The sequence below is a fragment of the Rhamphochromis longiceps genome, linkage group LG18 (genome assembly GCF_057381845.1).
Source record: "Rhamphochromis longiceps isolate RC_006_pf linkage group LG18, R_longiceps_female_GT1.1, whole genome shotgun sequence".
Lineage (NCBI taxonomy): Eukaryota > Metazoa > Chordata > Actinopteri > Cichliformes > Cichlidae > Rhamphochromis > Rhamphochromis longiceps.
Window position 1 is genome coordinate 16,091,505 of NC_140574.1, and position 15,128 is coordinate 16,106,632.

General features: G+C 38.3%; 1 protein-coding gene across 1 annotated transcript in view; it reads left to right on the forward strand.

The window, feature by feature from the left end:
• crhr2 (corticotropin releasing hormone receptor 2) overlaps positions 1-13,451 on the forward strand; it is a 41,173-nt gene extending 27,722 nt beyond the window's left edge. The window contains exons 9-12 of the mRNA XM_085389147.1: positions 674-759; positions 3,274-3,409; positions 3,909-3,950; positions 11,288-13,451. Coding sequence (XP_085245273.1) covers positions 674-759; positions 3,274-3,409; positions 3,909-3,950; positions 11,288-11,428 — 405 coding nt within the window. The 3' untranslated portion in view covers positions 11,429-13,451. The remainder of the gene's footprint in view (positions 1-673; positions 760-3,273; positions 3,410-3,908; positions 3,951-11,287) is intronic.
• The last annotated feature ends 1,677 nt before the right edge of the window (positions 13,452-15,128 follow it).

Sequence of the window (15,128 nt, forward strand, 5' to 3'; positions counted from 1 at the left end):
GTGGAGGCCAATCCATGACTAATAGTATTCCACTGTGTTTTTCTATCCAGGTAAGACTTTAGTATATAGATTGTTTGAAATACAAAAAAACCCCAAGCTGTTGCCAATCAGATGCTTTAGATATGATATTACATAGTTAATCAATATCAATTAATTTCACTTTTCTGCATTTTTGATTCCATATGAAAAATACAGCCCCAAAGCAGGACACAGCTTCATGTTTTTACATATGGCCAGTGGTCAGCATTAAGTGAACTGACAAACAAAAAGCATCCCACTGAAAATGGTCAGGTGCAAGGACTGGACTGAAAATTAATTAAAAAGGACTCAATGTCCAAAGAAAAACTTCTGACTCCTTTGAAGCTAAATATAAAGAAATGAGGGATGACTCATGACTTTTGCACAGAACTGTAGTCTTAAGGGTTTCCAAACAAAAGACTTCTGAAAATAAGAAATTGATTTCACATAAATGTTTGTGCTTATGTAAGTCCTTAGCAACATGTAATATGATTAATCACTGTCTTGTTAAGGAAGATTATATGCTGTGACGAGTGTTACTTCTTCTCTCCCAGCTCAACACTGACTGAGCTGTCTGATATTTTCCCCTCTGTATAATATAAGTCATTAGCACAGCATTTTAAAGTAATAATTTCCTTATGTCTTCTTCTTCTAGATAAACTTTGTTTTCCTCTTCAATATAGTTCGAATTCTTATGACCAAACTAAGAGCTTCAACCACATCAGAAACAATACAGTACAGGTGAGTTGATTCTGTTGGTAACTGCATATAAATTTAGGAGCAGTACACTTTGTCTTCCTTCTTTCAAGGACATTAAGGAGTGTTTCAGAAGAAGCACATTTTTAGAGTGATTAGACTCATTTAAACCTTTATCATCAGCATCAGACCTCATTTCATACAAATCTAAGAGCGTTAATATCCTATCAGTGAACAGATGTTTGGTGATCAAAGGGTCCGGTGTTAATGATAATTAAATCAAACTGCTATTAAGGAAGAAATCTGTTATTGTGGTTGTGACTTTTGCCTTATGACTTTAAGGCTAAGTATTGGAAATTTTGTGGGAAAAGAAACTAACTTCACTAAAAAACTGTGCTGTGATTTGGTGTCTTGTGAAATTTGGATGGTAGAGTCATAGACCACATGAAAGCATCCATCCAACCTTGTATGAATGGTTCAGGCTTTTGGTGGTGCTGTGATGGTGTATGGGGGATATTTTCTTGACATACACTGGGCCCTGTTGTACTACATGATCATCATTTAAACACTGACCACCTCCATCCCTTCATGACTACAGTGTACCCATCATCTGACGGCACAAAGCTCAAATCATCTCCAAGTGGTTTCTTCGACATGACAATAAATTCACTTCGCAAATGCCAAATGTCGCCACATGTCAATTCAACAGTGCACCTTTCGGATCTGGTGAATGGGAGGTTCACATCATGAATGTGCAGCTGACAAATCTACAGCAACTGCGAGATGCCGTCATGTTAAAACGGATCAAAGTCTCTGAGGAATGTTTGAGGAACCTTATTCAAACTATGCCACAAAGGATTAATGCAGTTCTAAAGGCAAACAGGGGTCCAACACAGGTCTAACCTGGTAACCAGTGTGCTTAATAAAGTATATAATAATAATAATATAAGCCTGAAACAAAATAAGTATATTGTCTTGTCTTGTAACTTATTACAGGACACTGCAAAAGTACTACAAATGTGCTTCTTACCCATAAAATAAAGATTCAAGACAAACGCCTCAACCTTAGTGAACTCAGTTGCAATACTTCATGCAAGAAGTTCTTTCATTTACACGCACTAGTAACAGTTAAAGGGGAAAAACCTTGGGTTTGTCTGATTCTGTGTGCCTGAGAAGAGAGCAGAGATTTAGCGTGCGCTTGAGAGGCACGAGCTGAGTGCATACCTGAATTATGCTGTTAGGTTGTAGATCTGGAATGGCTGAAATTGCTAAAAGAGTGAGCTTGTTTACCTACCTGCTGTTACTGTGTCAAGTGTGTTTTTCTCCAGTGGGGATTATTTCAAGCGCACAGAGTGTTTTCAGTGTCACGGCTCAGACAATCTGAGTGTAGTCTTTTCAGGCTGGGGCTGGATTGCTGGTGGTTGTTGTGAGCCATACAAATTTAAGCAAATGAAGCACAGGGGTTTCAAGCTGAACTTCTTGACCTTAAAAAAACCGATTGTTTTAAAATGAAAATTATAATCAGTAAGGGCAAAGAAAGGTTTGTGGTCATCCCTAAATTATGGGACTGTCATAGCTCATATTAAAAGTCCCCACCATGGTCTTTTCTGTTATTCCTTGAATTAGGTTTGGCTGTTGCCCTTATGATCTTGAATCTTTTTCTCACGTGAGTGCTTTCAGAGTTTTCCCTGTCTGAGCCTGTGTGTATTTTGTTCTGCAAGTATTGGTTTTTTTTGTCCTTCTTTCTTTTACTTGCCCTTTTGTTTTCCTCATGTGGCTTTATGTGTTTTCACTTTCTTTTTCCACCCTGATTTGATTGATTTCTCCTGTGTCTTATTATCCCTCTCCCTAGTCCGTATAGGCGTTGTTACATCTCTCGCCTGTTCTCGAGACTCCCTTGTTTTCTGCTGCCTCCCTGTGTTTTGGATTGCTCCTGTTGGGTTTTAGATTCCATGGATTTGGATTCATTTGAGTTTTTCCATCACACTTCACACTGCTTTTGGTTGTCTATGAGTTCTAGATTAAGGTTTCTAGTTTATCCATCCACTTGCCAGTGCCTGCTGTGTCTGCTTATTGGATCCTCTTGTGAACATTTCAAAGTATGGGACAGTTTGAGCTTTATTTTGAAAAACAAATTCAGAGAGCCGAAGCAAAATTGGCTTGGACGTGCTCAGAGGAGGCGTAGTGGACATGTGACAGGACCACAGAGGAGGTTTATGGATGCAGTGGAGGAGGACATAAATCATCCACATTTTCATCTATAGATGTGATGGCTTATTGTTGCATTGCAAAACCAAGAAAGCTAAACTTTGCTCTTATTCACACTGTCAAAATTATTACAGAAGAGCTAGAATTATATGTGACATACATATTTTTGCTACCCCTGAAAAGGGGCCCATCTTCCAATCTGAAACATCCATGTGGTGGAGGGTGACATTTTTATTTTTATCCCTGTCTGCCGCTGACACAGAGTCATGCATTTTCCAGAATCCACTGGGCTGACATTCAAGGCTCAATTTTTGCAATTCTATAAATGAGACTCCAACTCTGTCTTCACAGAAAAGCCGTGAAAGCAACACTAGTCTTGCTACCTCTGCTCGGCATCACCTACATGCTCTTCTTTGTGAATCCGGGGGAGGATGACATCTCGCAAATTGTGTTCATCTATTTCAACTCCTTTCTACAGTCTTTTCAGGTGAGATTATGATTAATAATACAGTGTGACAGTGGCCAGAGTTTGAAAGCTCACACTCACTGCCCACAAAGCTAAAAATATGAATCATTCTGATTTCTTAATGTGTTTTTATCTCAGAGTTGTATCGCTACTTTAAAGAGCGACTTTTCAGGTTCTAAGGCTTCTTGTGGGAAGATGATTTGAAGTAGCATCCTGGCTGCGCTTACACACAACATGGCCCTCCTACCTCATGTTCAGTGCTCTCAGCTGTCAGGAATAACAGAGCCATGTGGGCATGATTTCTGCTCTGTGGCTATTATTTATTTATTTATTTATCTCCTGTGCTTAAATGTAGGGCTGAGTAGGGGGAGGGGGGGTTCGAGTAGAGCTTTAAAAATTCTATATTTTGCTTTGGAAATTTGTTTTGCCTTTTCTTTATAATGATTGCGTCTAATTACAGTGCCATTACATAATACAGGCACATTTTCTGCTTCTAATTCTAATGTGTCTTATTTTGCAGGGGTTCTTTGTGTCAGTGTTTTACTGCTTTCTAAACGGAGAGGTGAGTCACTGGAGTTTAGCAAAACGCCCGTTATTTATGATGTTAATTTTACTGTCAATGTCTTTGGGTTTTTTTCTTTGATACACAAGCTTAATAAAACCATAAATTGATAGCCTTAATTCGTTTTAATATTGTTTTTCTAACTTGCCTCCAAGTTAACATTTTTATGTTCAACCAGGGGGAGGATCAAGTAGCTGTAATAGAAAAGAAAATGCCAAAGAGTTTCCGTGCAGTCAGTGAAATAACAGCATAGAAAACTTTTATGAGGCTGTCTCATTTTTGCCTGATTGAAATAAAAGCAAATTACCAAAACTCCAGCTGGTTGAAAGTCATTAACGCCATTATGATTACACATAAATTGTGATAAATTGTGATAGAAAAAAAATGAAGGACTCTCTTGCTGCGCGCTCTCATCCCTAAAATTATTGAAACTCGGGGGTAAAGAGTTTGTTAATTTAATGACGTGATGTGAAGAAATTGAGTCATCCTATTTGAACAGATATTAATTGCAATTTAAGACTCTGAGTGGCAAACAACAAAACGAAAAAAGCAATTGTGTGACTTTAGGCCACATTACAAACGACTGCTGTAAAGTGGTCCTTATTTAAAAAATGAAAAATTAGGAGGCTTGACTTAACTATTGCTATTTATTATATGATTTTGCTAGTATAGTGCATAAAAACCACCCAGCTCTGTCACAGCTTGTTGTTTTCCGATTTTGGTTTTTGTCCATATGGACATTCTGGCTTCCTGTCTTTGTCTGGTTTTAGTATCATTTTTAGAAAAAGAAATAGTGCATAAATATGTAGAACACTTTTCAAACCACAGCTACAAAATGCTCCACTAATATAAAACAAAATACAAAATGACAAATACCACAAATATAGAAATGTCATCAAAACTTACGCTCCCTTTTTATGTGAGCTGTCAGGGTGGGTGTGACACTTTAATATAACCCCTGATTTGGCTTCATTAGTTGGAAGGAAATTTGGAGCTATCCAGCTTTTTATTGCCGAAAGACGGACAGGGATCTGAGAATGGTCAGTATAGTTTATATATCATCTGACATAAATAGAGCTTAACACAAGTAGAATCAAGACTAATGAGAGACTAATAGATCTATTTGCAGGACTCAAACTGAAATTGATTCAATTGGCTACTGACGTGGTTCATAAGACAAAAATATCCAGTACCAGGGGATCCAATTATTAATTTCTTCTGCAGTGGTCAAAGTCAAACCGTGTTATGTTTACTACTGTCAGTTATCTAGACACAGAACAAGTGTTAATTGAAAGAATTTGTGTCAAAACATCCTTTTTCTGTCATAACGCTGTGTGAGGCAGGCAGGAATAGGACCCAAAAACGCAGAACACACATGCAGGGCTGAACTCACTTTACTGCTGGATTCAGAAACTAAGCTAACTGAAAAACTAAACAAAACAAAACTGGAATGACACTAAGAAACTAAACAGCCAGAATACACAGCCAGAGGAATGAGGGAGATCAAGAAGAGGCCGGAGGAGACACAGGCATATACACACCAGGATTAAGGGCAGAGAGGAAACACCTGGGAAACACGGCTGGACATAATCTAACTGACGAGACAACAGTGGCGTGTCTAGAAAATTTTTGTTGGGGGGGCCAGGTAGGGGCACAGATTTGGAGAAGGGTGGCAGATTTAATTGGCAGATAATGTTTAAAAAAAAAAAATTCTACCAACCATTAACCATAATTCAATAATCCTATAAACCTAATAACCAAATGCACTTTTAACTCTTATTAGAATGAGATTTTAACCACTACAGTGCAAAGTTTTTAGATACTGCGTTGATAAAGTACAAGAGATACAATCAGTGCTTTGTCAGTGTTTACTCAGCATTCAAGGACAGCAATATTTGCATAGTATTTTTACTGACATATACTGCACATATGTTTTGGGCAAAAACATTTTTGAATATTAAAATACGAACATTTGTAGCAAACAATTGACAAATTAGCCAGTTCCAATGTAAAACTTTCTCTGCCTGTTAAAAAAAGAAGATAATCTTCTCACAAACTGGTGTTTGATTTTGAAACAGGAAAAAAGTGGAGAAACAACTGAAAAGACTAACATTTGAATAAAACTTTCTATGCTGCCTTATGGTAAACTTTGGTAATATTGATAAAGAACAACACTGGCTGATGATGAAATACATTCAGCTGGCATGGTGACACTGCCAGTATAACCTGCAGGGCTGGACTGGGACAGAAAATCGGGCATTTTGACTACAGACCGACCCACCAGGTATTAAAGCCATAAAGCCTTTGAATGAAAACAAACCCTGTTGTGACAGTGATGTACAGTCTTTTTGGTATATGTATGATTTCTATACATTTTACGTCAGATAAAAACTTTGGTTGTAAGATTTAGATAATTATTTAATAAAAGCTAGATATTTTAAATGAGAATAAGAAAGAAAAGTATTTCTTTGTGCCCCCTTTCCCTGTTAATGCCCTACCTGGCCCCCTGGCAAAACTTTGCTAGACCCGCCCCTGCACAGTTACCAGCTGTCAGCTACATAAAAAAGGATCCTGGTGGGTGGTCTTCACGTTTCCCTCTCACCAGATATCCAAACCGACATCATGACCAGCAGCTTTACAGCTGTGGCTCCAGCAAACATCAGCTGATACTAGAAATTAATATTAAATAAATTCTAACAACAGCCGATCAAGCTTAAACGTGCTGCTGTTGTTTAGCGCAACATCTGCTGGTTTCGTCTTTCTGGCGCAAAGTGGGCGATAAACAAACAAGAGAGAAAAGCCGATCAGCTGATCATCGATCAGTTTCATGATTGAAGTAGCAACAGGAGAGGCAGGATGAGAGAAGAGGCAGCTGTGCAGCGTAAAGACAGAATAAATCCAGCTTTGTGTCTTTTTCCATTCTAGCTGAAGTTCGGGACAAACTGCGTCTCTTCTCAGCTCAATACGAAACGTGTAATATTTTCTCTGATTGAGGGACCATTCCATTTTTTTAAGGAGCCATTGGCAACTCTACTAACCTTATGAATAAAATAAAGTTCACTATCAGTAACATCATAGCAACCGAACAGCTGTATAAAAACTCCAAGCTAGCTAGAACGCAGTATGAGTTATTGCAACTGACAGTAAAAAGTCAGCACAACGAAAATAAACTCCACCTAAACTTAGTTCATATCTGACCCAGATAGACTGCAGGTCATAACTTCTTACCTGAAGTTCAGTTCACCTGACACTCGGACTGGCGGCTGCTTCGGGTCTCTCCTCCTGCCTCCCCTTCCCTCATCCACCTGTTGCCTCTGTGGAAGCCCCGCCATAGCCACCACCAAACAACGGAGTTATTTCTACACATCGACCTGCATCTGGCCAATCCACCACCTCTCATTGTTCATGCCATTACAAAAAAAAATAAAAAATAAGTCATCGGGCATATGCCCGGTATGCCCGATGGCCAGTCCAGCTATGTTAACCTGCAACCAAATCTGCAGCTCCATACAGCAATGTTACGACTTGGATTATATCTTATAACTCATAACTCTTATGTTAGCTCCCCTCTGTAGCATACTGTCTGATATATTCGACGGCTGCAATAATTCTTTAAGTGTTATTTTTTCCTTGGTATTCTAATTTCACCGAAGTTTACTAAACTCAACAAACTTAATATTACTTACCGGGACATTTATTCTGTCCTCATTTTCTTTCACCGAAAAATTGTTTCCTGCAGTGCCGTCTTTCGTGCTTGGCTCTCCTACCTTTGCTAACGTGATGCACATAGCGCAGAAGCCGATGCTGCATTCACTTACACTCGGATATCTGAGCTTCACCGTGAAAACATAATCGGACATTTGATATTTGATTGAATTTTATTGTTTTGCCTTTGGGGTGGCACCTGGGGTGGTCAGTCTGGTTGGGGGCCGCTGGACACGCCATTGCGAGACAAGGGAACCAAAACTGAACAAGATGCACACAGGACAAGAGACTGTCAGAATAAAACAAGAAACATGCACTGAGCCGCAGACTGACTGAATACAGGGAACAGAGGGAGGAGAAAGAGACGAGTAGGTAGACACAGACAGGGGGCAAGAGAGTGAGAGCAACCAGTCAGACACACAGAGACATGACTGGGAAACAGGCGAATAAACAGGGAGACAAGAGAGACTTCACAGGGAGGCACAAATAACTAACACAGGAGATTCTGGGGAGGATGCACACAGACCGAGACAAACGGGACACGAAAGGGAACAAAACTTGATGTACGAAGAAATAACCCCAGGGCTCTCAAACTGAACATAATAATCACAAATACTCCATGAAGAAAGAACAAGAGCAAACAATGCAAAACAAAATGCCTCATGAAGCCAAACAAACTCAAAACACTAGGTCAACGACCCAGGTCCATGACAGTTTCAGATACTGGGTCAATTATAGACCGGCAAGCCATTGAAATCAAATGAAACATTACGTCCTTCAAGTCTAAAGGATGCATTTATTTATATAGTGAGGCATAGTGTTAGCATGTTTAGTAGGAAATTTGAAGCGTTGACTTAAGTCAGTGGTGTCCAACTCCAGGCCTGAAGGGACGATGTCCTGCAGGTTTTAGATGTGTCCTTGATCCAACACAGCAGATTTAAATGGCTAAATGACCTCCTCAACATGTCTTGAAGTTCTCCAGAGGCCTGGGAATGAACTAATCATTTGATTCAGGTGTTTTGACCCAGGGTGAGATCTAAAACCTGCAGGACACCGGCCCTTCAGGCCTGGAGTTGGACACCCCTGACTTAAAGGTATACTGATTGAGTTGATTATCTTGAGTTGAGGTAACGTGGTTGTAATTTTGTAGCAAGGATTTTGCTTTTTGAGACTTTTGGATTAATATTGATGTTATCTGGAATTGTTGAGGCTCTTTAGTCAAAGATCTTGAATTGATCAAAGCAAACAGAAACACTGAGGCATATGCATCATTGTGATGGAAAGAAAGATTCCTGAATAAAACTCTGTTGGAGGATTTCATAATGAGAGGGACCGCATTTTCCGCTCTTAACCCAAATGAATCAATCAGATGCTTTCTGGCAGCCAAACCATGAAACACTTGAGGGAAGATGAACAACTTTAATAATTGACTGACACTTTTCGGCTTGTGGCCTTCATCAGGGCCTTCATCAGGCCACATCTTCCCTCAAGTGTTGCTGGAGTTCCTGCATTGTGAATTCTTTCATCCTCTCCATGCACCTTGGAAGTAGGTGAAGTTGTGCCAGAAATTTTTGCAGCCAAACCATAAAACAAATTAGTAAGTCATGTTGTTACAAGTGCACAGTCAAGTTTCAACATTTTGGGGATAGACATAAATATGCGTAGTGTTGTTTTTCTTAGTTTACTGTACCCATATTAATTAAACTGGCTTTTCTTCAGTGGTCTGGTGGAATGAGTCAGGAGGATTGTGTTGGGACTCTTGATTGAGCCGATAGTGAAGCCAAAATGCTGTGTAACTCTTCACAAGTGAAGTAGACGTATAACTTCTGAGAAAGAAACCTTTTTTTTCCAGGGCAAAGTTGCCAGGCCTTTTAAGCAGTTTCACTCAATGATTTGATGCATGCAATTTTTATGTTCTGGGGGACCATTGAAATTCCCATTCTTTTAAATGGGGTCTTTAAAATAAGTGCCCAAATAACTGCCTAAAAGTGTTAAGAAGATGTCAAGTCCTAGCAAGTGGCAGGACCTGCATCGAAAAACATTGACTGCAGTCATTAAAATTAATGTGAGTGTGGAAAACTTTGTACCTGACTTGGATTCAAAGGACTGAATACGGACACGGGGAGGTGGATGAGCAGCAGAGACAGAAATTAGGTTTTGTGGCCAAATATGCTGAAATCACCATTTATTTGATTTTAAAATATAACGCCAGATCATGGTGGAAGGTTGTGAAGGTGACTTTTATTAAGAATCACATTCAGAAATTTTTAATAAAAGAAAAACCTATAAATCGAGACAAAAGGACAACAGACGGGGAGTATAACGATTATGTCACGTTTGATCGTAATCGAGAGGAAACAGAAATTAAATCAGTATAATAATGGGGTTTAATTTATACATAAAGACACACATTGTGGGAACAGAGCCCTTTAAATTATTGGCAAAAAAGTTATATTTTTTTAATATAACATTTTTACCTGAATATTATTTTTCATTAGTTAGTTAATTAGTTAATGTGTTTACGGTCTCATAGTCTACCGTTAAAGTCATACATTTACAGTCATGAGAAAATCAGAGTTTTAACAGGACTCATTATAATCTTGTTAAAAACTTAGCACACCCTTACTGCTTCCACAGGAATGCAGTGGGTATTGTAAGTAGCAGCCAGGTGCTGCTAATCAAATGCACTCGATCAGCTGCTCATCAACAAGTGTGACAACCTCTTTGGTGACAGAAACAGCAAAAAATCCAAGAACCACATCGCAGACTCTACAGGATTTAGTTAGCATGTTAAGTGTTAAAGTTCATGAAAGTATAATTAGAAGAAAAACGAGCAAGCACGGTTTGTTTAAAAGGGTTGTCAGGAGAAAGCATCTCCAAAATCACATGGCAGGAACGCTTAGGTTTGCAAAGTTGCAACTGAACAAACCACAAAACGTCTGGAACAATGTCCTTTGGACATGTGAGGCCAAAGTAGGGATGTTTCGCCATAAAGCACAGTACCATGTGTGGAGGAACCCAAACACAGCAAATCAGCACAAACACCTGAGACCAACTGTCAGCACCGTGTTGGAGGGCTGATGATTTCGGCTGTTTTTTGCTGTTACAGGACCTGGGTACCTTGCGGTCACTGAGTCGACCACAAACTCCTCTGTATACCAAAGTACTCTTTCAAATGTGAAGCCATTTGTCCAATAGCTAAATCAGCAGCAAATCTATAACAGAATCTGAAAAAGAAAAGAGTCAAAGTGTTATAATGCCAAAGTCAAGACCTAAACGTGACTGAAATGATGGAGCAGGACCTTAAGAGAGCTGTGCATAAACAAATGCCTACAAACCTCAATGAACTGAAGTGTTGTAAAGAAGTGTGGGTTCTTCCAGAGACTGGAAGTCATACAGAAAACAATACTTCAAGTTAAGGAGCGCTAAAGGTGCTTTCTACAAGCTGAACTGAATAATGGAGTTTCACAGGACTGCACAGAATCTTCTAAAACAATTATTTATTCACATGGCTCTATCTTTACATTAAACAATTAAAATGACTTCCCAAAATGTTGTATAATATCTTAAAAAATAATTTGAAGTTTATTGTAATATTCTTTTATTCTCTATATATCTTGTTATCGTTGTAGGTTCGCTCAGCAGTAAGAAAACGGTGGCACCGCTGGCAGGACAACCACGCTCTTCGAGTTCGAGTGGCACGAGCCATGTCTATCCCGACCTCTCCGACCAGGATCAGCTTCCACAGCATCAAACAGACCACAGCCGTGTGACCACAGAAACACGCAATCTCCATACTGATTCCTCCAGCAAGGTCGCTGTTTGTCCGGTATGACTAAGGAGTCATGCGATTTATTTTGCCTGGTGACAAAAGTTCATTTTAACTGCACAAAAATGACATGAAGTTCTCGTTATAAGGTACCGTTCGGGACGTAGACGGGCTGGGTTTTTTCGAAACAACGAAATGGTTTAATGGTCACATTACATCAGGTTTGACCCTATAATTTTAGTGTTGTTACTGGTTATGAGTACTTGAAATTTGACTGACCATGACGCATTCATATGTTGCCAAAACTGCCATTTGTATCTATTATGATAAAAATGCTAAACTGCTCTTTGAATTACCTGCTCTTTATCAGCAGCTTAATTTGACAGAAAGAAGCTTTTTGGTAAGGAAGAAAACAGAAAACAGCACAGAGTAAAAACAAAATAATAAAAAATGAGTCATAACACTCTGAAGTGAAAACAATTTAACGTACAGTCATCAACTGCTTTTTTTTAAACTAAAACACAGTCTCAACACATGATGTTTTGGTTAATGTGAGATGTGGCTATTTTATACAAACAAGCCATTGTTAAGAAGCTTTTATAATGTGTCTTTTTTTAAAATCATTTTTCTTCTTTCTTTTTTACATCTTTCTTACTGTTGTAAACATTGGTAAATACTTTTTTCCCCTCTTTGTTCTGAGGATTTGATTTTACAACTATTTTTATTTCCTTTTGTTAGACTTGGTCTTATTTTTTTGTTGCTTTTTTTTTTTTACTGTGCAAGGAAGGTGTTGACATAAAGAGCAATTTAACGTATTATGTGTTTGAACTCCCCGAGAGCGATAAATGAGCGTTCCCAACTTAGAGTTCTCTTGCAGACGAGGAAAGGTATGATTATATATACATTATTTTATGGAGCCAAGTGATTCTCATTTATGTAATCTGTTAAGTGCTGCGCATGGATTTGTCATGCAGGCACAGTGGAAGCAGATTAAATTCTTTTGGCTTTACGAAATCCTTGTGGCTTCCTTATAATCAGTGTCACATACTAAGCTTCTGGGTCAAAGGAAGAGGAGCTTGACAATATGAGGACCGATCCTTTTCCTAAACCCTTGCTCTGGTGAGATCAACCTTCTGCTTGCCTGTAACCCCGGCTCTTACACCTCCTAAGGCTGCTCACCCAATAGTAATTTAAACAGCCATGTATGGACAGATAATAATAAGGGAGGAAACGTTTGTTATGAAAAGGTTTATCGATCAATTACAGCAAGCTTACATTTTGATGCACATATTCCCTTCTGTGTTGATAGATTAGCTACACATCTGTTAAATAAAAACTGTCTGACATTTGATGGGTGGCAAAATCAGCACCCCTCATTTCTGTTTGATGTGTGTTTTGTGTGGATTTAACAATAACGCTTAATACTGTGATACTCCAGAGGGGTCATTAAGAAGATTTTGCAAGCTTCGGACAGAAAGTGAATGACCTTCCCATGTTTTATTTATTTATTACGTTTCTGTATTTATTTCAGATTATATTTGCATTGATATCGGGGTTTGTATTTAAAAGTGTCACATAAAACATCCAGAATTTATTTCAAAAACTGAACCCATGTGAAGATGGTGTACATAACACAAAATATTTAATCACATCTTGATGTAAAAAAAGTATTTTGTAAACTTTTGCTACATTACAACATCTGTTTCTGTTGATCTTAGTTCATTTTTGCTGTTGCTGCTTGATGACGCTTGATGTTAGCTGGTAAATACTGATCACCTCTCATTATTTACCCATTAATATATAACTCTGATCAAGGGCGTCATAAGTTAGCCATGACATTGCGCATCCTCCCAAGACTTCAATATGTTACATACATACAAAGTGTACCACATTACATTACAACTGTGACGTATTTTCATAAAGAAACTTTTTTTAAACAAATGTGAATAAAATATAAATAAAACTATATTTTATTTGAACTCACCAAAGAGAGAAACCATGTTTACTGACATACTGACTTTTTAACTGCCTATGTATTTCTATTATTTCCACTGGACTTTGTCGACCAAATCTTGTTTATTTTGTACATCGTTTGTTGTACATGATGTGTATTCAGTGCTGTTTGATGTCAGACATAATTTTATAAAAACTCTTTGTTGAACAACCCAGATTTTGATTAAAATTTTACTTTAAATTATATAACACACTATATATTTTGGAGGGGGGCATTTCAGTGCATTGGGTCCATACAGTTTGAAAATCTTACAAAAGTCACAGATTGCACTAATAGAATCTGTTCAGCTGATTCATTTGCTGTGTATCTCCCTCACCTCCAGGCACTTTATAAAATAAATACAGCAGTTTTATAATGATCCAATCTCATACTTATTTTTCTGATAGACTGAACGACTGCTGCTTCACTGGCATTTCCTGATCTGAAATTGTAGTTTTTACTCACAGAATGGAAGACACACTCAGAGAGCACTTGCTAGACACTGTTTCATACACTTCAGGCTTGACTGGAGTGAAATGGAGCAGAAACTACAGCCTATCCCCAGAACCCTCAGGATTTGAGTTATACATCCCCAAACAATCGGCCGGGACTCTGATGTAGCCCAATCAAGCATTCCACATTGCATCAACTAAAAATAAATAACCAGCATGACAACAAAAGGCTGCCACTAAGCCTCGAATTTCAAAATAAACCCATCTGTAATATAATATTTATATCTTAAGCTCAGATAAACTAATAAATGACCTCGCTTAATGAAGTATCTCCCATCACTTAATTATTGCTGCTTTAAGCCAAAACTCCTGCAAAGGTCACCCTGCTGATTTTATACATAAAGGTAAGTTAATAGCAATTCCCACAGGCAGCATCCTTCAGCCTGGCTGTAAAGGAACTTTATTAAGTTTGCGTTTTCAACTTCAGACTTCAAGACTACAAATTTCTAAAAGATGGTGTGCATCACATGTGCACATAGAGGGTGGAGTAAACCTTAAAAACACATTTACCAGCCTGGTGGGGCTAAGAAAACAATGTTTTTGGTGGTATTTGCCTTCAAGGTTTTCTGGCAGAGAAATTCTCGACATTGTAGCGAGAGGATATATTTTAATCCAATCCCTAATATTATTCTAAGCCTTACCAAGTAGTTTTGTTGCTTAAAAATAACCAACAGCACCTGGAAACTGAAAACATTACAAAAGAAATTAAAGCTCTCTGTCAATAAGCCGTAAAGGGAAGCTACTCCCACTGGCAGTTGCTCACATCTTCACCACTGGCAAAACAGTTCTTACTGGTTGACTTGAAATGAGTCAGAACCACTGTGCCAGCACATTAATGTCTTCAGTCACACCGGATTTATAGCTCTGCTTTAATGTTACTTTGTGATGATGGGCCTAATCAGCATTGAGTCAACTCAGTTAGCAAGGGGTTTAATGTAAATTATGCTCTCTGGCTTTAAAACTCTTGATCTTAAAAACGAATTTGACACAACAGAATAAGCATCTCTTTCTTTTTTTCTTCTCTGGAGAAGCACCATGCTTACAATTACACAGGTAACAGGCAATTCAAAGTAAACCAGGACTTTTTAAACATGAATACTTGATTTTTCCTTAAGGGTAAACCTTAAGGGTGAATGGCATTAAAATATATAAACTGTTTTCTTCCAGGAGTTTTGTTATTAAACGGAATTAATGTGGAA